The sequence below is a fragment of the Epinephelus lanceolatus genome, chromosome 15, assembly GCF_041903045.1.
Source record: "Epinephelus lanceolatus isolate andai-2023 chromosome 15, ASM4190304v1, whole genome shotgun sequence".
NCBI lineage: Eukaryota > Metazoa > Chordata > Actinopteri > Perciformes > Serranidae > Epinephelus > Epinephelus lanceolatus.
The window spans coordinates 21,634,647-21,660,890 of NC_135748.1; the positions used below are offsets into that span (position 1 = coordinate 21,634,647).

The 26,244-nt window shown below is 39.2% G+C and overlaps 3 protein-coding genes across 3 annotated transcripts; 1 reads left to right on the plus strand and 2 right to left on the minus strand.

The window, feature by feature from the left end:
- The first annotated feature begins 444 nt into the window (after positions 1-444).
- reep1 (receptor accessory protein 1) lies at positions 445-11,552 on the plus strand. Its single transcript, XM_033642966.2, has 8 exons — positions 445-779; positions 2,853-2,925; positions 3,417-3,493; positions 3,617-3,737; positions 4,143-4,256; positions 4,684-4,846; positions 7,214-7,479; positions 8,752-11,552. Exons 1-8 carry the CDS (start codon positions 601-603, stop codon positions 8,821-8,823), a joined length of 1,065 nt encoding a protein of 354 aa, XP_033498857.2. The 5' UTR covers positions 445-600; the 3' UTR covers positions 8,824-11,552.
- Positions 11,553-11,613: 61 nt separating this feature from the next.
- Positions 11,614-14,416, minus strand: mrpl35 (mitochondrial ribosomal protein L35). Its single transcript, XM_033642967.1, has 4 exons — positions 14,326-14,416; positions 13,929-14,094; positions 11,972-12,116; positions 11,614-11,878 (listed from the first exon to the last, which is right to left on the minus strand). Exons 1-4 carry the CDS (start codon positions 14,354-14,356, stop codon positions 11,690-11,692), a joined length of 531 nt encoding a protein of 176 aa, XP_033498858.1. The 5' UTR covers positions 14,357-14,416; the 3' UTR covers positions 11,614-11,689.
- Positions 14,417-17,377: 2,961 nt separating this feature from the next.
- On the minus strand, positions 17,378-25,125 carry LOC117266871 (uncharacterized). The gene is made up of 9 exons (XM_033642256.2): positions 24,926-25,125; positions 22,749-22,922; positions 22,475-22,613; positions 22,279-22,367; positions 21,936-21,999; positions 20,392-20,480; positions 20,171-20,283; positions 19,922-20,078; positions 17,378-18,103 (listed from the first exon to the last, which is right to left on the minus strand). Exons 1-9 carry the CDS (start codon positions 24,981-24,983, stop codon positions 17,946-17,948), a joined length of 1,041 nt encoding a protein of 346 aa, XP_033498147.1. The 5' UTR covers positions 24,984-25,125; the 3' UTR covers positions 17,378-17,945.
- Positions 25,126-26,244: the final 1,119 nt, after the last annotated feature.

The window sequence follows — 26,244 nt, forward strand, 5'->3', positions numbered from 1 at the left end:
TTAAGTCATCAAGCAAAAACAGCAGACAATCTCTGGTTTCAGAATATCAAATGTGAGGATTCACAGTTTTTCTTTTTAATATCACAGTTAAGTGAATATTTGGGAGTGTTGGACGAAACAATCAATCTGAAGACGTCACTTGGGTTTTAAGGAGCTGTGATGGACATTTTCACTGTTCTATATCTTACATTTCATAGATTAAACAAAATATTTTTTTTAAAAAAATATATAAAAATAACCCAATAAAAAAAACGAAAAATATATATACATATAGATAATAGAAAAATAAAATAACTTAGATTCACCATCACATACTGCATTATTCTAAGTAAACCTCATTAAATTGCCACAAACTGACTAGATCTCTGGGTAAATAATTAGGCTGCCATGTTTGCTGGTGGTCTGTGCTTTAAGGGAACTTAAGGGGGGCAGGGTACACTCTGTGCAAAGGAAAAGGGGGGCAGGGTGTCAATAAGGGGCCCAACAGGTTAATCAGGTAATGCTAAAAACATCTGAACACACTTTGACCAGGCAGCCTCCTGTTTACCCAGCAGACATGCCGAGTTTCCGTGTCGTCTTTGCAATGCAACACTGCCATCTATGGATAAGGGTTACATTCCGCCGCTCACTGTTTATCCTGCATCACGTTGCCGCCTGTGTGCGTCCAGACGCAGCCGCCTGGACGCGCCTGTCATCTGGAGGAAACTCCTCCCCGCAGACAGCGCGTCCTGTCGCCTTTCCAGCGCAATGGTCTCCTGGATCATCTCTAGACTTGTGGTGTAAGTCATTTTTTATTATTTCTTTCCATATGCTCTGTCATAAAGTGGGTTAATATTAAATAGCTGCTCCCGGTTATTGCGGGTATTTGAGCCGCTCATTGACGGTGCAGGAGCGGCGCGCTTTACAAGCCCCCGCAAATTGTCTAATATATAATCAGAAGAAGACGTCAGCGTGCACGGAGAGCAGACGCCTGGCTATTATTTATTTATTTTTTGCTTGGAAAAACAGTCCAAAATCCATAGGGTTGTACTTTGCCATTTCAGCAGCAGGAATGCTGAGCCAGGCCTGTGTGGACCTTGTGTGTTTCTGAACAGCGCTCAGCAGCCTGGCACTCTTTGTGTTTATCAAATACCCCTTTATGATTACGGACAAAGAGGTGACGTGATTGGCTGAATAATCTATTATCATCCACGTTATGACTATATGAGTCAGATCCAGAAAATCAGAGGCGTCTTTCAGTGATAGAGAGCTAAATGTCACTGAGCGGCGAGGTGACTGAAACAGGAGCGGTCTTTGAGTGGAGCTATATTCTCTGTTGATGTCCCATATTGGAAAAAAACAAAAGGGATGGGTCATCCTTCTCAGGTTACAATGCAAGAGTTATTGATTATTGAAGACGTATGCACAAAACTCGATGCATTTCCTTAAAGCTAGGAATTTGAATCTTTAAATAATAGGACGAGGTTTATTACAGTAACTTATGGTTATTTTTAACCTGCACAAAGTATGAATCAGCGCCATTGCAGAGCGTGTGGAGTGGAGTACACCAACAGCAGCAGGCCCAACCCCAAAATAGTGAAGCAATTAAATTTAGATTACTAGATCTTGTTACATGGATGAAGCTGCCTCAGCCCTGGCTGTGCACAACCTGGTTAAGTGGGTCATTTTGGGTCCAGTCTGCAACAGAAAGGTTCAGTTGTCTCCTACAGATGATCTGGTTATTTTTAGTGTCCTTGTGTCTTAACTCTGGCAGAGCACAGTTAGCTGGACTGGACGGAGAGGTGCAACATGATGTGGGTCAGTAACATGATCAGGTCCTACTCACAGCTGTTGCCTGGCTGTAGCATTTCAACAGGGTGCCGTCTCTGTCAGGGCACCCAGCAGCACAGGTGTCCCACACAGGAATAGAAATATAAAGGAAAGGAAGAAAACACATGGAAGCTAATTTTACATCATGTTTATCACCTGAACTGCTTAAATCAGCCAAGGCAAAATATAACCTCAAGCATGGCTGATTTAGTTTCTTTCTAGAAGGGACAAGCTGTTCCCTGTTTTATCTTTATCTCACCTGACAAGCAGTTCATCGGTTAAGTTATGTTGGCATGGGCGGATTGTGAGACAGTGGATCCCTGGGCACAGATATGCAAAGGCACCGCCACCTGTCATACACAGGAGCAAGACACACTGATTTTGCAGTGGTTTTGCCTCTTTTTTTGCGTGTCTCTGTATGTCTTTGTGGTTGTTTTGTGTCTCGCCACTTAGTGTATCTCTCAGGTCATTTTTTGTTCTTTTCTTTTGGTTGTGTTGTGTCCCATTGTAGTCATTTTTAGTCTAGTAATTGGGTGGGGTTGTTTTTTGTCTCTGAGGTCATATTGTGAGGGTTTTTTTCCTTCTTTGAGGTAATTTTCTATGCCCTTTGCTCATTTTGTGTCTCTGTGTGGTCTTTTTGTGTCTCTTTGTGCTCATTTTGAGTCTCTACCCGGTCGGTTTTGTGACATTTTACAGGTGAAGGCCAATGGCCCTTTGGCCAGTACCTGTTAGACCTGTTTAGTGACCCAATTACGTATAGGCCGAGGCTCATGGGCAAAAAATGTATAAATGTATACACTATAACAAACTATTTCCAGATATTTTACAAGGATTTCTCAAGACAAAGAAATACATTTAACATGTTAGCCCAGGTCAAGCGTATAATTTGAAATCTCTGCCGTAATATGTTGTCCTTAATTGTTATTTATTACATTTAAAATGTCTTGATTTGATGTGTTTTTGTGTACGCTTGAAATATGTGTTGGACTGAATTGTTAAATGTTTTGTTTCTGGACTTGATGTGCACATTTCCTCTCTTCCAGACTCGTGTTCGGTACACTATATCCTGCATACTCATCTTATAAAGCTGTGAAGTCGAAAGATGTGAAAGAATATGTGAGTATATCATTTGTATTATTATGAATAGTTTATTTGTGTAGCTTTTGTTTCAGTGGAACAAAAATGCACAGGAGAACTGAACAAAGAGGTTAACAAGGGTAATACATTACAGCTCATATGTTATCAGTAGTTGGCTTTGTGTCAAAGGTTACTTTCCCAATAGTCCAAGGAAGAAAGAGAGGCATAAAAAGAAAACACTAACAGGGCATCACATGAGGTATCAGCCTCTGTCCACCTAGCCTCTAAAGGGAATGAAAATGACTAATTTTAATGACATTTATCTTCCACATTCATGTGTAATAACCATTTGGACCAATACTTACAACACTTATTGATACAAAATCTGAGAGAAGAGAAAAGAGAAGTTTCTCCATGTCATACATTTCTTATTTGTATTTTAGTTACAAGATGATATCATGCAGGGTTGTCTTCATAAATATGATTCTGCAGCTACTGTAACTGTCTTGAACCGCTGTGTTAAATTGCAGGTAAAATGGATGATGTACTGGATCATATTTGCCCTGTTCACTGCTGTGGAAGTGTTTACAGATATGTTTCTTTGCTGGTAAGTCACTTCGGATATTTAATGTTGATTTATTAAATAGTATGTGTCCATATCACATACTGGGATGTAAAGCTTTATGCTTTGTTGTACCAGTAGCTCCATCATTTTGTGTCTCCATTGCAGGATTCCTTTCTACTATGAACTGAAGATAGCCTTTGTGGTGTGGCTGCTGTCCCCTTACACTAAAGGCTCCAGTGTGCTATACAGGAAGTTTGTTCATCCCACGCTTTCCTCAAAAGAAAAGGTGAAAATCCCTTCCTTTTGTTGTTCCTTCCCTTTTTTTTCCTGCTGGTGCAGTTCAAGGAAAGGCTGAGGTGAAAACATTCAGTTTAAGTCAGTCTGTGTTTTTTGTCACTAATAGAATTTGAGCTTTGCAGCTGTGCAAAGAACAAAAAGTGCCTTTGTGCCAATTTAGCTTTCCACATTAGCTGTTAAAGATGTGTTCGCAGGTCAGGAGAAAGGAAGTGTCCTGGTGATCCTCCCTTTCTCTTTTCCTTTTTCCTCTGTGGATGACTCAGGAAACACGTTAGATTAATGATGTAATCAAGCAATATGAGAAATACCTGTCAACATGCTGTAAAATAAGAGTGACATATTAATTACAAGAGACACAAAGTTCATGTTATTTTTTTTTGTGTGCTTGTTTCAGGACATTGATGAGTATATCTGCCAAGCGAAGGACAAAAGCTATGACACATTGGTGCATTATGGGAGAAAAGGGCTGAATGTTGCCGCCACAGCTGCAGTCATGGCTGCAACAAAGGTAATGCAGATGCTGGATATTTGCTTTGTGTTGACCTGGGGTTAGGGCGGAGGGTCATTGTTTACAAGGGCGTAGGTTTTGTTTCAACACTGGAGGGGACACATATGAAACAGGGGGGTCTAGGGGTCCCCTGCCAGAAAATGTTAAGCATCAAACAGCTAATTTCCTGCATCAATTTATGGTGTAAGTCCTCTGCTACGTGCACACGTCATAAATACCGAAGGAGATGTGTCCCCTGTGACGCCCCGAAATCTATATGAATGTGTATAAGCGTATCAAGCCTGGTACGTGGTTTGTGATTCACATATCAAAGTAGGCTTATTGAATGTTGGCATCAAATTATTTAAGCCCTTGAATATGATCTATGCTCAAACTGTCACACATTGCTGCCAACTCTAAAATGAAACCCTGGTGTTACCTGTTGTAGAGCCAAGGGGTCCTGTCAGACAGGCTGAGGAGTTTCAGCATGCAGGATCTGTCTTCCTATCAGTCTGACCCCGATAACACCGTCCCTGGCACTACGCAACCTGCAGCAGCACAGCATCGGACCCGATCTATGATGCGCAGCAAGTCGGAGAGCTACAACAAGGGTGAGTAGACACAGAGCACAGAAAAGTACAAGCCACTATAGAGACTGACTGGATCCAACAAGCTATTAGTGTTAAACAGGCATATTGAATTTTCTGTTGTGGTGTTGAGAACATTAGCTGTAATAGTGGGACTCTAAGGCAATAGCAGTGCCTGGTTTGTTTGTGTAAAATAGATTATCATGTAGATTTCTGTCTTCCTGTCGAAGTTTATTTAAGCTAGCAGATATTGTTTAGGACCCCTGCTTTCCTGAGTGGCCCCCTAACTTTAGTTCTGCCTTCCTGTTTGGAGCAGGTCAGACCTCACAGCGCTGCCAGGCTCAACACCCTGTGATAAAACTCACATGTAGCTGGGGGGATTTGTTCCTACTTTAACATCATGTGGAAACAGTTGTTGTTTGTTTCAGTCTGGATCGGGTGTCATGTTTTTTTTAATCGGCAAATAATTATTCCTTTGTAGATGGAATTCAGACATAACATTTAGACACTGCTGTTTACGTTGGACAGGAATAGCTGCACAGTTAGGACACAACTAACCCTTTTATTATACAAAGAACTGAGACTGCTTCTGTTAATATCTGAGAATATTCTTAACATAACTGCTGTCATTTTATGGCCACACTCAATTATGGGTTCTCCATAATTTAAAGGAAAAGTCTGGTGTTAGTTTATATTTTTTATTGTTAACAAGTCCCATTAAGAGACCAAAACCATGTTTGAATCCATCCTTAAGTACTTACTGTCTTCTACACCCTGCCTGTGGCTCTCTGCCCACTGGTACCCACTGAAGACATATATATATATATATGTAAAGGTATACTATGCAGGATTTTCCTAAAAGGCACTGTATACACTCATACAAAAGTAATCCTTCTCAATGACTACGTATACATACACACACTAATATTCCACTATTATTCCGACCCTGACAATATTCTAAATTTGATAGGTGCGTATTTCATTTGGATATTTTCGTTTGGAACATTTTCTGATCAAGGCATGTGTAATATGCCAGTATTATTCAAGTTTTAGGAGTATTCTTTGGACATCTATACAGCACATTCAGATTATGCATCTCAACTGGGATTTTACAGTAGTTTGCGACACACTGCTAATGAAAGAGGGAGGCTGTGTTTGAATGGTTGAACAAGTCCGTAACTGGTGAAGTTTTGAAAAAGGAGGCTGCATGTAAATGGGAATATTAGTGGACTATTCATGCCATTAGCCATGTAAAGAGTTTAGTAGGAATATTGTCTTTTCAGAATAAGGGCCTAAACTGAATATTTTGTGCATGTGAACGTACTCAAGCAACACTTATGACCCCATTAAAGTGTGTGACCTGTATTTATTTGCAGAGACTCTTCCCTCTGCATGTATTTTTGCTGTGCCCGGGACGTTCCTTGGCACAGTGCGCAGGGGAGGTCGAGACTTTATAAAAAGATAATGACCAGATTCCAGACCTTAAGCAATAGGCATCCAAGAGGAAGCTACAAAAACCCAGACACAGCACTGAAAAAAAAAAAAAAACGCAAATGCAGTGAGTCTTGCATTGGTTTCCACTTTCGCTAGCAAACAGAAGCCGAAAATTCCTGCATGGTGTAGCTATAAACACAGGTGGCAAGTATATTTCATTTTTAAAAAAGCTCAGTAATTTTCTAGAACTGCTGGACACTGCACTTTCAGGAAACACTGCTAAAACAATAATGAAAAGTGTATTTTTTGGAGACTATTTACAGCAGCGGGTTAATGCACACTTCGTGCTTCAGTGCGTAAAAGAAACACAGTGCCCATGTTCATTGTAATCTAGGAACATATCATTCAGTGCAACACTGTGGTTCACTGATGTGTTTTTATATAGTTTTTGGACAACAATGGAGGTTTATAGTACAGAAAAAAAAGGTGCAAGTCTCGAGTTATTGTTGGTTTTGGTCTTTTTAAGGGATTTGTTGACAATATGAAAAATATATTATATCACAAATGTTGTCCTCGAACACTACTGTGATGTTTGAACAATATTGTCAAACATATGTTTCAGCTGTCTGCTCCTGTCATTGCTTCATATGACAAAAAAAACATTGGCCTGAGTGGACATAATTCTGCAGAAACTAAACAGAGACTTATAATAAGACAGAGGCTTGTTAGTGCTGCAACAAATTGGCTCCCATTTATCATAACGTCCTATTTGGCCTCTGCTTTGTGGTCTGCAGAATGGTAATGCATTATAATATGAACTTTCGTAATCCCTGCTGACTAAAATCAGATGCCACTCTACAGCAATTACACAAAGGGTATTTGGCTTTCAATTTAATAGACCAGCGACAGGATTTACGCGTTGCTCATCCTCTCCACCGACCTTCTCTCACGGTACAGGACAGGATTTTGACATGACTGAGTATGAGATGTTGGGGTTGGACCACTGGGACTCCAAGGAGTTGCCGTCCCAGACCATTTCACCCTCTGAGTCTGAGTCCACACCCGTTACGCCCTCACTGACACCCAAGTCCTCCCCACCCCCCACACCCTCTCCACCCCCCTCTCCTCCTCCAGTTCCGGAGCAGGCTGAGGAGGTGGGCAAAGGGGTGCAGGAAGCATCAAGCTCTCCACAGCTCAGGCTGATTAAGAGGAAGGCTCCTGAGGTACACTGCCTCGTCCACGTGGCTGCTCAGCTGCTGCCTGATCCTAACTGCCCCTTGAGAGTGGTGATTCACCCACCGATTCACTAATTCCTGCTGCTGTGTAGCTAAATAAATCATCATGGTTAAGTTCTTCTGCAACTGTGGAGAGTCTGGCCGCCAACAGGATTTCTGCACTGATGAAGCTGAACCATGTATTGACTTCTTAGTGGAATCATTGTTTCGTTCAAATGAATGTGTGATATTGCTCTTGCATGATTGCAGTTTTTCACTTGTTTGGAAATGAGGCATGAAAATAAGTCCAAACATGGCTGACGGATTGACATGGATCACCTTACAGCGTATTTCACCCCTCATAATAACTTCTACTTTTGATGTGATCTTTGTGGATAATCAGTCCCTGGAATGAATGGGTGTTTTTTTAGTGTATTTCAACATCTAATATCAGTTTGTTTGGCATGGTGATAGTGAAGGACACACCTGCATATTATTATTTTTTTTCTGATGGTCAACAAATCCCAAGAAAAAATAAACAAAACCAACAATTAATTGATCATTTTGATAGGTATTGTCTGTGTGGCCAAAGCCTGGTATAGTTTATTCCTTGGTGCCAAAGACATCTTGTTGTCCAAAGACTACTAAAAACACATCAGTAAGCCACACTGTCGCACTGGGTGACATGTTACGTCATCACAATTAACATGTGTACTGTAGTTATTCATATCAGACCTACATAGAGGATGTTGCTATCATCAATATTCAGTGGAGGACCAAATATGTATCATTCCACAGCTGAAAATAGTCCCTGACAAATACTAGTCACTCCCGTTTTAACAATATTTCCAAAAAACTACAATGCCCAGCAACGTCACAGCTTTTCAACTCCTCCCTCAGAGAGTCAGAGTCAATAGACTGACCCTTGGATGTACTTCAATCATCAACAGTTATAATTCCATCATTTATTTATGGTATTTTCAGTACCAATTTATGTTACTATAGTGACTTAACTATACAATAATTCACAATGTATGTCTTCAGTAGGAACTGGCGGGTTTTGGACACAGACACTTAATTCACAGACAGCATGTGGAGGTCAGCTAGTCTTCAGAGACAGACTTGTTCATTTTGGTCTTTGGACCCTGGGATTTGTTGACAATAAGAAAAATATAAAATAACACGAGGTCTCCTTTAAATAATGTGCAACTTGTTGTAGCTATTAGCTGACTAAACTCCATGTCCCTTTTTGCTTTTATCCTTATCTGTCCTCCCTTCTAGCCTCCTCTTAAAGTCTTAAGGCCTCTCACAAGATCCAGGAGTGCTCTTTCTTCAAACAATGAAGCCATGTGAAACTGTCCTAAAGACTCATCCCGCTGCCTTTGCTGCAAGAAGTGAAACACTGAATGGCCAAAAGCTACATGACTGAAGCAGCCTTGCTTTGGAATAAGGTATTACCAAAGTGACCTATGATGACCCCTCTATATATACACTGTATCTCATGGCTCATGATTTAAAAACAGTGAGGTTTGTGACACTGAGATAGTACAAATGAATGAATGGGCTCCATGCTGATAGACACTTTGAGTTAGTGGGTTATTGAATATGTATTTATGTACAGTTTGTGTGTTCTTCATCATTCTGATTTGATTGTTTTTATATATCAGGTTGGGGTAGGCAATCGCATGCGTGTCTTCCCAGTCATTAGTCCACTGTTATTCAACAGAATGTACTGTCACTGTCACTGTCACTGTTAGAGAATGTGTGAAAAGCCAAGGATCAAAAGAAAAGGCGTTGCTGTTTTTACCCCCATTTAATCTCCTCTGGAGAAATATCTGTGAGTAGCTGAATCTGCACTGATTATCATATTAAGGTATTCAGAAATCACCTAAAAACATTCTTAGATGAGACAACGTACCTTTTGTGATCATGAAGAGTCAGACAGCAGTGGCAGACAATATTCTGTTATTTACCTCTCTATTTAAGCCTTAAAGAAAGACATAGCAGAAATCTAAAATGTCTCCACACATAAGAATTTATTACACAACTATGTTCTCATTAAACAATCATTTTGCACTATGTTTAGAATATGAAATTACTGCCCTCAGTACTCTGAAATGGCCAAAAATCAGATTAAATTAGTAGCTGAATATTATCAACTACAATAACTTTATTGTTATTGCTCTGTTCTTCTGTGGTAAAGAAATAATTACTTGTGTGACAAGTCATAGCTTTCGCAACACAGAAAAATGAAATCACTACTGCAAGAGTTTTCCTCAATGGAGCAGACTGTTTCTGACAATCTACTGTTCAGTTTGTGAGCATGTTTTGTCATTTAATTGACAATTTATTTGGCAATTTGAGGCCGATCAGGCACAACATTAAAACCACTGACAGGTGAAGAGAATAGCAGTTATCATCTCATTACAATGCAATGTTGTGCTGGGAAACTGAGTCCTGGCGTTCATGTGGATGCAACTTGACATTCACAACTCACCCAAGCACTGTTGCAGATGAAGTATACTCCCACATGGCAATGCCAAACGCAGATGGCAGTGCTCAAGGAATGTGACAAAGAGCTCGAGGCGTCGACCTATCCAAGTCTGATCCACTGTGGGACCTCTGACCAGTCGAGACATGGTCTGATCCCTTGAGTCCTGTGGGTTGCCAGGTGGGGTACCGGCATATCCCACAGATGATCGATCAGACTGGGATCTGGGGAATTTGAAAGCTAGGTTGATGCCTTGAGCTCTTTGTCACATCCCTCGGGTCATTCCTGAGCAATGTTTGCAGTGTGGCATGACACACTGTCCTGCTGGGGGGCACTGCCATTGGGGGGTAAAGTTTCCTTGACAGGGTACACTTGGTCTGCACTGGTGTTTCGGTGTATGTCAAGTTGCATCCGCTTGAATGCCAGGACCCAAGGTTTCCCAGCAGAACATTGCACCGTGACAAGATAATCAATGTTATTCACTTCACCTGTCAGTGGTTTTAATGTTGCGGCTGATCGGTGTATGTTACTTTTCAGCTGTAGCAGAGATAGACTATAACATGAATAAATACTTACTGTATCTAAACATGGTTCTTTTTCCATGTTTGAAATCACTGTGTAGTGCTCTGCTGTTAACTGAGCAACACTAAACCCAACGATCTTACCTTCTACTTTTTTTTAGGAATTCATTAGAGGGAGTTTGTCGGTTTGCAGGTTTACAAACTTAAATCTAAGTTAATATTGCATGGTGATACACTGTATGTTTCCATCCTGTACTTAGTTCACTGAGCCTGAATCATAGCGACATTTTACACAAAGTATCACTGTGTTGGTTGTTGATGGGTGGACTCCTGCTGTAGACTTATAATTTCCATCATTGTATCTGTATCATTTAGGGTGGTCTGAAGTTTGAAACAAAAGCTTCTCAGGTACAACTGTTCTGTTTACACGTCCATCACTCTGATGTTGTAGATACACTTGTTATGCACATGAAATGTCCTTTTACTGGATAAATGGTGAGGAAAAAAAAAGAAACAGGAAAAATCAGAGTATGTGTGTTCAGCATTAGTAGTATCAGTGTTAGTGCTGGAGGTGATTTCCTTCTGTTAAAATTCATGCAAAGTAAAATGGAGAAAAAAAAAACGTTGCTAAGTAGCAGATTTGTATACTTGTGCGTAGACTGATGAACTCATCATTGCATGATGTTTGTTATGATTTGTATGAAAATTGGATTTCTTGAATGATTTTGTTCGGATGCCTTGCTGGTAAACGATGAATTATGTTGTCATTTTTTTGTTGCTTTGTAGAAAGACTATGAAATGTTATCCATGTTGGCTTTACATATATATAGATAATGTCTTATTTACCGATAAATTAACCACTTTGACTTTATTCATGACTAAAAACCACTTAAATTATGCTAAGCAATTTTGTTCTGGCAGGCCAGAATGTCAAATTACTTAAATTTCAACCTGAACAAAAAGCAAAAAGCAGTGAAATGATGACATGATGGTCCATGGCTGTCAATTTATTGTTCTACTAGGTTAAATATTTCTGTTTAAATCGATTTACAGCCATTAAATATGAAGCAAAACTTTGTGTGTTGATCTTTTTTTGTCTTGCTATCTTAAAAGAAAAATTTAAAGCACATGTTCAACTAAGATATATGATTTTATTACATATACAACATTATAACATTATGAAGATGTCACTACATGAATCAGCAGATTACAGTTTGAGGTTGACCCGATTGTGGTACTTCAGGTAAGGATCATTAACATACCAGTTCCTCCTTTTCCAAAAAGAGGTTGTCATTTTATCCAAAAGCATGCTCTGTGTTTTGTTACAGAATACGTGCTCCCTCAGGCGCTTTCGTCTGGCAGGTTTCTTCTTCCACAGTTTCTTCTTGTAGCCAGCCTGTTCACACCCGAAAACAAGAACTCAGATTGGCAACCCTGTGTGTGTGTTTAAATCAGTGATTTTGGCAGTTTTACAGTAAAAGACTCGTACCTTGCGTCTGATCCAGAGGCCGCAATGCAGCCTCATGAACCTCTCTGTCACAGATTTCACACTCTTCCTCTTCCCCTTCTTCAGACTGATATACGTAAGGCTCCTGCTTGGTTGTTGGGTCAAACTGGGAATAAGAGCCGATACCCTGAAAAACCCAGAGACAAAGGTTCAATATACTCAAATTACAAAATGACATTTTATTGCTTGAAGGAATACTTCACCCTCTAAAGGATCATTTGTATATCAATTACTCGCCCTATGTTACGTTCAATTTGTGAAAAAACTTGCCTATTGACAGCAACGGTAAAACTAAATCAAAACATCAGTTTACAAACTCTAACACAATATGTGCAGTACAATTTAAGTCTTATTTATCCTGTGGAACTGGTACTTCCAAAACTGATTGCCCTCTCCAACAGGGAACTGAATGTAAAGTGAGATGTATTTATGCTCTCTTCAAAGCCAGACTCCATTGTCAGAACAATAATGTTACCTTGCCAAACACAGGGGGCTACTGGTCTACTGCTGCCCCCATCAGTTAGTTGGTGATATTTTGTGTGAATCAAAAGTAACCCATTAAAACACCAAAGTCATTAAAGTCACATTAACACAAAGTACCTGATAGAGGCAGTGGTAGACCAGCACCTTCTGAATTCTGAATTCTTGTCAATGGAGTCTGGCTTTGATGAGAGCATAAATAAAGTTCATTTTTAGTTCAGTTCCCTGTTGGAAAGGGTTGTCCATTTGGGAAGTGCTGAGCACGTAACTGGATAAATGATACTTACTTATATTGCACATGTTGTGTGAGAATTTGTAAATGGATGTTTTGTTATTCTGAAGTTAAACTTGAACCCCTATGAAGATTTTTTGTTTTAGTTTTTGGTTTCTTTGTTCACCCTGGAGGCATGTGAGAAAAAGTTTTCTTCACAAATTCAACATAATACAGGGTAAGTAATTGCTATACAAATGGTTATTTGGGGGTGTGAAGTATTCCTTTAACACAAACAAGTATCACTAGCTATGCATAGTTTAATTTTATTTGCTCGGGTTTTGATATATCTGTCTCTGAGATATTGTTTGTGGTTAGCTTACTTTTTTATCATTCCAATAAGCCAGTTTTCAAGTTGCACCACTGATTTCAACTCTGATTTTACTTTTATCTATATTTTTTTAAAAAATGAGAAAAAAAAATATATATAACAGTGCAGTACTGAGATTTTCCTTCAACAGAACAAAGGGGTCCCACTCAAACCAATACAAAACAGACACAGACAAGGGTGTTAAAGGGGAACTCATACAAAACAAACGCATACATGTTACTCCTATGGTCTAGGACAGTCCAAACATTTTAGTAGAAATGAACAACTCTCTCCCAAATCCAAAAGCTAGAAGGCTAAAACTCAAATCTGTGATGTCATGGAGTATTAAGTCTGGAGCTGCTTCATAGACAATTAATGGTGACGGATGTTATAGATGACACTGAGTATGAGTATGGGTACATTTTCTATTTCAGAACCGAAAACACTACAGTAATATACAGCTCATTAGGCTATAAAAAAGAAAACAAACATTCTGTGTGTCTACAAAATTAGTCTCCCAGTCACTGTCTATGGAGTATCTCCAGACTTTATACCCTATGACATCACAAGTTTAAGACTTAATTCTCTGGTGTCTGGCTTTGAAAGAGAATAGCTCATGTTTACAAATATTGATTGAACTTTCAATGGCCATGGAAATAACATACTGGATTTTTAATATAGGTGGTGCTCCCCTTTCACATACTTTAGTGTATAGTGTAAATATAATGTAATTCCTCTTGCCTGGCACGATATACAGAATAGAATTTAAAAGAGAAACATACGTGTGGATATTAAGCTAACAATAAAGTGGTTACAGTAGCTATTGATAATATCCACTTCACATTAGTATCAACAGGGGTGTCCCCCATGTCCTTTACCGTTGTAGGATATTGTACCGGGGTGTCTGACACACCGCAGCCCGCAGAGGAGCGCAGACAGCGGCTGCAGCAGACCCGTAGAGAGGTGGAGGCTGGATGAGGGTGGAGAGCTGACAGACCTGTGGTGTCTTGGCGCACAGAGAGGCAGACAGCGGCCTCAGCAGCCCTGTCAGACACAAGGACAACATGACAACACATGAGAGAAGTCACAGGGAAGGAAACGTAGCACTGATGCTAACTAGCTAACGTAGCAACATGACGTATTATCTGTGCTAGCAAACAACACGTAAATACAACTACTCTAAAAATTCAGTGCATTAAAACATGGATAAAAAAACACTGACGAACTGAGGAGAGCGAAAAGAAAAAGTATGAATGTCAAGTTGTAAGTACACACCAGACATCCTCCTTGCCAGGACGGCCGCCATGTTTCCTTCTGAATGCTGGCGTGAGTACGGAGTCCTGCTTGGACAAACTTCAGTATTAGCGCATCCAATGACACAGTGGATTACCGCCATCTAGCAATTGTTTTTGTTTTGTTTGTTTTTTACCTTTGATAGAGGAATGAACTTCACAAGAAGGGCTTTGTTTCAGGACAACATAGTCTCTATTTCTGCAGCAACATTTTGTTGAGTCATTTTTTTAACGATATTAACTGCATGAAAGTTCGGTCCAAAAGTTTCTCCTAACATTGTCATTTAAATTGATCCATAGATTCTGTCCAGTGAATCATTTCTTTAAAGAAGTTAAAGAGTGACATAGATATAAATTGCTGTTTTTGTGAATTACATCCTAAAAGTTGCTCACTCATATTTTGGTCTTGTCATTTTACATATACTGGGAAGATAGATAAGATATTACTAATAGGCTAATAGATAATATTAGATATTACTGTAAATTTATAAACAAGCCCAAAAAAAAAATGCCGAAGCTATTTATGAGGGAAATGGAACAATATTTGTCAACCATTTCTTCCTCACAAAACAAAACAAAAGCTATCAAAATGATAATGTATATACTATCTTCAAAACCTTTCAATGAATCTTGAATTTCTACTTTATTTTTTGTTAAATTTGTTTTGCTGTTGTCATCTTTTTCTGTTCAGTACTGTTTTTATTTTTATTTTCTCAATGCTTCATCGTATGATTCTGTTTATACTGTTTCTGCTCACTTTGTATGTTAAAAGCTTAAAATGAAAAATTACTGAAATTTATTAATTTATTTATTTATTCATTTTTGCTACTGTATATTTCCAATCAACCAAATTTCAGAGGCAAATACTGTAATTTTACCTCATTACATTTATTTCACAGCCATTGAGATAATATTTTTTAAAGAGCTTATAAAATACAAGGCATTTTCTAGTCTATAATAAGACCTACCCATCAGAAGATAAAATTAGCTCCACCTCCATGTCTGGTAATATTGAGATGCATCTTACACATTAGTGCATCAATAGTAACAAGCTACAAATAATATATGTATAATAATATAGCACTCTGAGAAGTTCTATTCTGAATAAGCTACAATACTTTGTGATTTTATACTTTAAGTATTTTGCTTTGAATACTTACTGTGTCTACTTGAATACAGGATTTTTTTAATATTATTTCTACATTGTAACACTGCTATTTTTACTAAATGATCTAAGTCGCTCTTTTACCACTGCTGTCTGGCATTTCTATTAAAATCTTGATAACAAATAGATTAGCAGACAACCCAAAAATCATTGTAGAGGTGCATTTCTGCATCTAGAAAGTTTGTACTTCAGCATCAACTCTCTGTGTGTGTTATGACTCTAACTCATAGCCTTGTATGCAGCTCTGAGTTATATCTCTCTTTGTACTCCACGTGTAAACATGTTTATCTGATCCAGAGATCTGCTGTTTGTCACAGTCTCCTGTTGGATGTTTATATAATGTGGAAAGAATTGTTCAGTGCTGTGTGACCAAACCACAGTGGTGTTCCAGGGACTTCTCTTCTTTCTGCAGTCTGGTAAACCTCGCAGTAATTACTGAAAACATGCTTCTCACTTGTCATAGCAGGAAATGCACAGGTGCAGCTAATGACATTACCAATGACCCTATTCCCTTTGAGAGTACAGTTCAGTGGCCCTGGATCTGGAAGTTAAACGCAGTTGTTTATGTTATTGTGTGATTTTCCTGCTATGATATGTCAAAATGTCTGCTGTAATAAAGGCCTATAGTGTCATCTATGTCTTTACTGAAAAAACTACAGAGGCTATGTAACATTGTGTGATGTCCATGTGTTTCAGACACATGGCCTTTTATGGCCTTTAAAGAATACTTGTAATGAGATCATAAAACGAAGGCAAAAAAGAAGAGAAAAGACCTGTGAGGCGTTTAAGAGGTCAAAGATGTCAAGCTGTGTGGAACATTATGGGGCAACTTGGACTTAAAATATTGGCAGAAATTTTTGATGATTGCCAGAAAAGGTGTACACCTGCTGGATATGTTATCCATGGTTGCCCTCTGTCACACAGGGTGGGATAAATTAACTCAATCATGGCATACATTTTAATTGGACAGTAATAACCTGGCTTCCAAGAATAAATGACAAAAAAGAAAAACTTTAAATGTTAATATTTTTGTAACATGCATTTTTAAAAACGTTCATCCCAGGATCAAAAATAAATATTTTTCCCTTTTACCTGTCGTGCTTTTTATCTAGATTGTTTTGGTGTAAGTTGCTGAGTGTTGGAGATACCCTCTGTATAAGATGTCTGCCTTCTCTCAAATATTATGAAATGGCACTTTGCTTGTGGTCAAAGTGCCAAAAAAATACATTTGAAGAACTTAACAGCAATGTCTCTTTCCAGAAATCATGACCCAGTTACTGAAGATAATCCACAGACCCTGTTGTGAGCAGTTTCATGTAGGAACTATTTTCTTTCTACCAAACTATGCCCGCCAGCCGAATCACCACGCAGAAGGAAGCGTACATCTACTGCTAGCTCATCTGGCACCACTGGGCTAGCTAACGCTATGGCTCAGCTGAGGAGGATGCCATTAATGTTCACATCTCGTGCTGTCACAAGCATAAGCCTTTCGTCCATGAGTAGATGCACACTTCCTTCTGTGCGGTAATATGGTTGGTGGGCGTAGTTTGAAGAAAGAAAGCAAGGTCTGTGGATTATCTTAAGTAACTGCATCATAACTTCTGGAAAGAGACATTACTGTTGAATTATTCAAATGTATATTTTTTGGCACTTTGAGAACCACAAGCCAAGTACCATCTAGATCCATTATATTCAAGAGAAGGCAGACATCTCTACAGTCGATACCGCCAACACTCGGCAACCCACACCAAAATTATCTAGATTGATAAATAGCACTACATGTTAGAGGAAATATATGTATTTTTGATTTTGGGGTGAACTGTTCCTTTAAGTTTGTAATATAATTCACAGTACAAAGAGCTAAAAATTAGGTTCAAGTTAATCATCTTTATTTTCCTTTTAAACATACAAATATAACCTTAAAAAAGCAGATGAAAAACATTGAGCAAATGTATCAGTGAAACTACAGACAACACAATGTGCTGTAATGAGATGCATTAAAAAACACAAGGCACCAACCACAGTTGACTGTGTCACTACATGAGTTAAGTCTACCAACATGTAAGTGCAAAGTAAATCAATTACCTCTGTAAAAAAAAGTGCTTTTCATAAGACGGATAGGTTCCCACCAAGTCAAGGCACACATCTCGTTTTCACCGTTCCAGCATACCTCTCATAATCCAATAATCTCGTTTACAAAAGGAGCGTGTTTGTCTCTGAATGAAACGACTGTAACAGTGCCAAACTACAGGAATTCATAAACTTCTGCTTCTCAATAATATATTCAAATACCACATAAAAAAGCTGGTGGGTTGTCAAAAGTATTCTTAAGGCAGCATTCCAGTGTTTCACCATCAGAAAAAGACTTCAGTCAGAAAAGACTTCAGTGGGTTTTGTCCAACCAAGCACTTAGGAAAGCTGAGCTGAGGTCCTTTGGTTCACCAGCCAGCATATACAGGTTCTGCATCACAGGGGATCCCGTAGTATCGACCCTGAGGTCGCTCTTTGCGTAGTAATGGAGCTCGGGCTATGGTCAGCTCTCCATCAGTGTCTCTCCGTCGACGTAGGACCATTAAAATGATGAAGAGTAGGGCCACTGAGGAAAGACAGAGAATGTTACAGGAAATGTCCATCTACAGTAGGGCTTATTTCCACACACACAAACAGTGTTTTATAATGTGAGCATCTTATTTAATGACAGTATGTCCTGTTTGTGCATGAAGTGGTCTCAGTGTGAGAGGACAATCTATTTTCAGTGTGCAAAAAGAAAACGCATAGACTACGTTTCCAGGACAGTGCTTACTTAATATAGAAAATCTGCAGTAAGAAATCCATTTTGTCCATTTAAATACAGACTAATAAAATTACAATAAAGAAATAAAATGGCCACTTCTCTAAACAAGGTTACAAAGTGCCTCACAAAGTGCATGAAAATAAAATAACAATAATAATATAATATTTAAAAATGTTAAGAGCTGAGAAAAACAGTATGTACAGAGGCAAAAATAGAACAAAAGGAAATAAAACACAAAAGTCAAAATGTACAAATCAGGCATTTAAAGCTTTCCTATCAAAACATGTTTGAAGCAGTGATTTCAAAAAAAAGGTAATGTTCTAGCCAGCCTAATCTCCTCAGGCCTTGATGGCAAAGGCCCGGTCACCTTTAGTTACCAACCTCAATCTAGGAACAACTAGTGAGGGTAGGCTTGAAGATCTCAGGTCACGACTTGGAGCATAGGTGGTCAGAAGCTCAGCTATATAACCGGGGGCTAAAGCATGTTGAGCTTTAAAAGTTATTAAAAGAATCAAAAAATCAATTCTGAAGTAAAGTGGCAACCAATGGAGGGCGGCGAGACTTGGGGTGATATGTAACCTACGATTTGTCCCAGTTAAAATACGAGCTGCAGCATTCTGCACTAGTTGAAGCCGAGCTGCTGATGATTTACTGAGGCATGTAAACAGTATGTAGCCATGACACTTGACAATGTTTCAAATATGGATGTTGTAGCAAAGACTTCAATCCAGCAGCACAGAGATTTATACAATCAACACAATTTCAAAATGGACACCAAAGATTAGTGTCACCAATTTAGTATCTGACCAAATGTCTCAGCTTCTGTTCCCCAGTCATGATAATGAAAAGATCAGAAAAGTGTTGCAGAACGTTATGACATCATGGTAAAGCTGACCTTTGACCTTGTGGATATAATATGTTGTCACTTCATTTGACATTTGTGTGACATTTTGTCATAATTAGCAAATAAATTCTTGAGTTATGGCCAAAAACATGTGACCTCTGACCTCTGACCAACAAACTCTCATCAGTTCGTCCTTGAGTCCAGGTGGATGTTTGTGCCAAATTTGAAGAGAATGGGATGGATAGACGGACGGACAACTCGAAAACATAATATTGCTGGCTTGGAGGCATTAAAAATATTCAATTATACACAGTATATGGTTGTAGGAAAACAATTCAGTCTGTACAGAAAAGTGATCGTGTTTTATAGTCCTTTTTAATTAATCATTGCGTAGTAAAAAGTGGAAAGTAGCACGTTTTCTGAAGTTCGACTGCACGTTTAGTTTGTCTCATCTTTGCTCATTTCCTTTTACAAATGGAAAAAACAAGCTCTGACCCTTCAAGCAACAGGAAACGGGCGTGTCTAATGTTATCCAACGGGAGCTATATACCATCACTATATCAAACACTAGTTTATAGTACTTAAAGAAACTGTTCTGTGTGTAATCAGATTATATTAATGTATGACATTGCAGCTTGAAGCTTATCAACTTAAGAGGTAATCAGTTTGAAAAGCATAGCTGTGAGTCCAGTGCCTGTCACACAGTGAACAGAAATGCAAGAAGAAGAAGCTCTGAAACATCAAGAAAACATAGTGGAGAGGTAGTTGTGACTTACCCCCTCCTCCAATAACTAAAAGAGCAATAGTGACCGGAGCCAGTTCACAAGTGTCCCCGTCTTTGCGGAAGAAAGTCTCCATGCAGTAGCTTGGAGATAGGCTGCCCTCTGGACAAAATGCATCGCCGGGACACTGAATGGGGTTCACGTCTGGACTCTGAGAGAACAACACGTCACCAAACATATTTATCGAACACATAAAGATTAATTTTCTGTTGCTGGTCAGAGCGTGGAGGGTGCAGGACTCACAGGGCAGTAGTGATTCTCTGGGCACACATCACAGCTCTCCTGGCCCCAGCGGATTTGGAAGTAACCACTGCCACAGATCTGACACGTAATCTGATGGGGAGCCTTGTGCATACCTGTTCAAACCCAGATATCACCTGGATGAATATTCATGCTTCCCCTTCTCTATTATGAGCTGCAGCACTCATAAACATTACGTATTACGTTTGCATGATGTGGATTACCTGGCCGACACTGTGTGCAGCCTTTAGCTGCGGTCTGTAGAGCTTCTGTTCCTCCAGGACACATCTGGCACTGGCTACAACCAGAGGAGCTGTCAGACAGAGAGATACTTGTTTGTGACTGTAAATGGACAAACGACTATGAATTCATGAATTTCATGACTGCCACAAGAAGCCTGGAGGCATTTTTGAGGTATGTCAGAGCTGATTTAGTTTAGAGCTGTTGTTGCAGCTTGGTTTCACAGTGCATATTGACACATCATTACCACTCGTAAAAACACTGCCGCATTAGGATGGAAATCATTGGAGTGAGCAGTTGTAAACAGTTTTCAGTGTTTCAGATGTGTGTACAAGTAAAGTTGCTTGGGCACTTACTGAAACTAAAGATTAAATATGACTGTCAGAGTAAAGAGCAGAGCATTAAAGGAATATTTCCCCCCCAAATGATCATTTGTATATCAATTACTCACCCTGTGTTATCTTAAATTTGTGGTGAAATGCTTTCCATGCATGCCTCTGGTGAATAAAAAATCCAAAACTCACGCAGTATAATCTAAGTCTCATTTATTCAGTTGGCTGAATGAGTTCAGGCAGTGGTAGACCAGCAGCTCCTATTTTCAGCACGGTCAAATAACTGTTTTTGTCAGTAAGGTCTGGCTTTGAAGACAGCATAGACAAATTTCCCTTTTAGTTCAGTTCCCTAACAAAAGGGGCTGTCTGTTTGGAAAGAACTGAGCTACAATTGGATAAATGAGACTTGGATTATACTCAGTGAGTTGTACAAGAGTTTGTAAACAGATGTTTTGTAATGCTGCAGTTAAACGTGGACCCCTTTTACCTCAATTCAACAGGAATTTTCTCCGCTTTTGGATTCTTCGTTCCTCAAAGGCATGCCATAAGTTTTAATTCAATTTAATGTAGGGTGGGTAATTGATTTACAAATGATCATTTGGGGTTGTTAAGTTTTCCTTTAAAGGTGAAGTTCATGTGGCACCAATGAATCCTCCTTACAACCTCTGAATGAGATCCCAATTACACGAGGCCAATATCAGTCTCCTTTACAGGGTGTATGGGCTCAAATAAGTGGAAGGAGCTCAAAGCAACTGTTGTCCTTTCATTCCTCTTCCATGCTTTGATCGAGACGCCTCAAAGATCCCCCTGGGAGACCTTAACCCCTATCAGGGCATTGATCATGGTCATCTTGCTTCTGAAACGACCATCTCATATTTCCAAGCCCAGTTCTATAGGCCGCATTCATATGCTCTGGGACATGATCACACATGCCACTTTCATTTTCATACCCTCTGCTGATTAATCAAAGCAGCAACTGTGTAACTGGTCTTGTGTGTGTGTGTGTGTGTGTGTGTGTGTGTATCTGTGCTGCCAAAGAGAACCATGGGATGAAATCATGTGATGTTGGATTTGGTTGTTAGATAAGTGATTATCCAAACACAGAGATATTTACAACTGTTCTGCACTGATTTCCAGGTCATGGTTACCAACAACATAAGAACAAGGCACAGAAATGACATTCAAGTGCAACTTACTTGCAAAAACTTCCTAGTGCGCATGGTGCACATGAAGTGGAGCTCTGCTGCAATGAAAAGAAACCTGAAAGCAGCAGACAGAAAATAACTCAACACATGTGATTCGAGTTTTCTCCCGAGTTTTCGATTATATGAAACTGTGTTGAGGTCATTGCATGTAAATCAGAAATCATGCATCTTTATAGATAGATAATCTATTTATTTGCAAGCTTGTAAAGACATTTTAAATATCAAAGTCTAATTTCTGGCTACAAGCATACTGCTGTTTTTGTCTGTATGCATATCACTAGTTACTGATTTACAACAGTGCTACAAGTTTTTGTCCTTAGCTAAATAAACACACCTGGTGAACAACTTGTGCAGCTTTCTCCACCAGTGTTATTGTTGAAGGATCCAGGAGGGCAAGGGCGACATAGTGGACTTCCAGTGAAGCTGTGCAGAAGTTTAAATACATGAGACATTGACCAGAGGAGTACACAGTAAAGTAGTCAAAACTATTAGACGTGAAAGAATTTGTTGGCACTAATCTGTGTCCTTACTTTGTGTAGAAGCCACGGTTGCAGGGCAGACACTGCTGCTGTCCTGCTAGTGGCTGATAGAAACCCTTATTGCATGGCAGGCAGGCTCCAGGAAATAGACACAGCCCTGGGTCAGAGCAGCACGCACACAACAGGGTGTCTGGGGAGCAATAGCAAAGCATTTCCTAAAAATGATTTTCCATCCTTACTGTTTTAATTGCTGCAATAGCAGTTAGAATTTAGGAGTTATCATAAAATGGTGGCTTCGTGTCAGATGAAGTAGCCGCTGACTCACTGTTGTCGTACTGCGACCCTGGTGCACAGGGCTCACAAGTAGAGGTGTTGAATGCCGAGCAACCTGGGGTCGTGCTGCTGAGGATCACGGGAGTTATAGTCAGAACGGTCACATTCTCGATGAGAGTGGTGTTGGTCACAGCAGGAGTGAGTGTGGTCTGGCTCACCACAATACCTGGAAGAGAGGGGCACTGGATGTTTCACATCTGACCTTTGACAGTGGACTTACACAGGGCCGCAAAGCAACCTCAACCTTTTCATTTACCATAAACTGTTCATGAATAAATAACGATTGCAGTTGTGCTAGCAGTCTTGGGGTTTAAGGGCTTAATCAGGGGCTGCAACGTCCCTGATTTGAATCCATCTCCATCTGTCTCCATTTTGTCTCATCTTTCTATTGTCAGGTATCTAACAGAGGCATTAAATGCACAACTAACACCTGGAAGAAAGTTGTTTCCTTGCAGTGGTGGAATGCAACTAATTACAGTAGTACACACAGAGAGTATCTGAGTACTTCATCCACCACTGTGTATATGTCATAACTAAAGTAAAAGGAGCAGAATTATTGATTTGACCAGCAGCTAACCTGTTGCAAAGGTCATGCAAATCTCTGTGTGGTTTTTGTTGTATAATCCCCAACATTTAATACAGCAGTAGAAGCAAAAAAAAAAAGTGAAATATTAAATAGGATTAACAGGGCTGGCCTGAGCTTTCTGGGACCTATGGTTATTTGCCTCAGGGAGGTTTCCCTTCACATTTTCACCCCTAATAATTTCTTACATTTATAAAACCACTCAAAAAGAACGTACCCTATTTTGTTCATGTAACAACTACATTAGCAACCTTATTTTAAATAGTAACTACAATCTCTTGCTTACAGTCTCTGCTTCCAAAGTTTTTCTGGCTCAGTCTCATGCTCTGTTTGTATTGTTTCCTGCTCACATGTTCACACACTAAACATACAAATACCATTAAAAAATGTGGCTGTTGTGATGTCCAAATGCTTGCAGATTTAGTTTTGGGAAGATTTGTTATGTAGAAATTGCATTTATATCCTTATTGATATTTTCAGGCATTAAAAGCTTTCGTGTGCTCTGCTCCTCTCACTTGGAATAACCTTCAAAAAAAGTTGAAACTATGTGAATTGGTCTCTCTGGCTGACTTTAAAGCAGTGCGTAGATGTTCTATTTCTACATGTTACTGTATGTGTTTTAGGTTTTTATTGTGTTCTTGTTTGGCTGTCTTGGCCAGGTCTCCCTCTAAATGGGACTTACCTGGTAAAAATGGGTTAAATAAATAAATACATTTATAGTAGCTGTCTTAGAAGTAGTAGAAATAGTTGATCTAAGTAGCTTCACCATAAATTCATCTCCCATCTCAGGCATGCACTGAACATGGACCCAGCCTCGAAAACACAACCAAAATGTGAGAAAGCAGATGAGTGGTTCTCCTCATATAAAATAAAAGAGCATTATCATGATATCTTAAATCATTCCCCAGAATCTTAAGTGTACCGTTCAATTTTATCTGCCACCGAGAAAGCGAGGGCAACAGGTATAAGCACATCAGCAAAACAGAGGCCATATTGTGGTAGTAATCACATTAGCCATGTGCTTAAGTGCTTTCTTGAATAGGAGCCATCCTCCTCATGAAATGCAATTATTCAGAGAGGGGGTCATGTGATTTCTCTGCTGCTCTGGGTTGGCAACATTTTTTCTCTTAAACTTTTAGACAGGAGCCTCTGTTGAACTGGCAGAAAGAGACGCTGTAATGCTGAAAGTTTGGCAGGATCAGACTCAAATGCTAGCTAAATGAGAGGTTATAGTAATTCCACAGTAAGGTATCATAATTAACATCAGCATTATTTCCACTATAGGGTCACAGTAAGTCAGCACAGTGGCCATTTTTCATGAAGTGAAAGTTTGTTATGAACTTTTGAAGTTTAAAGGTAAAAATTCCCAACTGATGAACTTTAAAAGTATAACTTATTCCATGTATCTGTGTCTTTATGCCTTTACACGCTTTATAATAACTTATAATATGCTATTCCCATTTTAATTGGTGAACTAGCCTACTACAAATGTATCTGTTATATTTCGACAATATGTCTATAATAGACCCACAGTGCCTTCTGTAATAGGCTTACAACAGTTACAGTCAATAGAGAGTCAAGCTTACCTATGAAACAAGCGGCGCATATGGCAGGCAGAGCTCCCCGACAGTCCATCCTCCACATATTATCGAGCAGTACCTCCAGACAATGTCAGCCTACAGCATCTCATCCCTGACAAATGCCCGAGCTGCCTTTGTTTTTACAGCAGACGTCAGTGACGCTCGCTCGCAGTGGGATCGGTCCTCTCATCAGTGTCATATGACAAAATACACATCATGTGATTTTGCTTTGCAGGGAAAAACTGAGGAAAAATGGGTCGGATTCAGACAGATATCGTGTTATTATAAGGAAGAACCAGCAGGGGCGCCATTCCCCTTTTGTCTGATTATGTCAGTGATTAAAATCTATTAGTTAACTATTAGTTAAACCTCTGAAATCTGAGCAAATTGGATGATTTCTTCTTCTTCTTTTTTTTTTAAATGGGAAGAAGGCAATGAGCAACAAACAACGTACACAGAAAATTAGCAAGAAATTTATAAAAATAGAAAATTGATCTGGAAAGAGTGCTTAAAAATTATAATAATTGTGTAACGTATTTTATAACATAATGCTGATGATAATAATAATAATAATAATGATGATGATGATAATGATAATGATAATATTAAGTATAATCATAATCATTATTATTATTATTATTGGGGTGGCATTTTTGGGTGATGAGATGAGGTATTTATTTATTTATTTGCCTATTTAACCTAATTGACCGATGTGTCCTGTCTTGTTCTTGTTTCATACCTTCTTCCACCTAGTTATAAATTGTTATTTATTATTATTCTGTCATGCTATTTCTTTTAATTGGTATTTATTTTTCCTTTCTCTTACACAGATGTTTAGTTGTTGCATCAGTGTCTTCTGTAATGGGACTGAGTGTTTCTATATACAGCACATATGCATATGTAGATGCTTAACAGTATATTGGTGATTGTATATTGTGTGCTTTGATAGATAGGAAGGTAGATAGGTAGGTAGATGGACAGATGGATAGTTAGGTAGGCAGATGAATAGATGGATAGGTAGGCAGATGAATAGATGGATAGGTAGGTAGATGGACAGATGGATAGGTAGGTAGATGGATAGATAGGTAGGCAGATTAATAGATGATAGGTAGGTAGATGGATAGATGGATAGGTAGGTAGATGGATAGATGGATAGGTAGGTAGATGAATAGATGGATAGGTAGGTAGGTGGATAGATAGGTAGGTAGGTAGGTAGGTATTTAGGTAGGCAGATGAATAGATGGATAGGTAGGTAGATGGACAGATGGATAGTTAGGTAGGTAGATGGATAGATAGGTAGGCAGATGAATAGATGGATAGGTAGG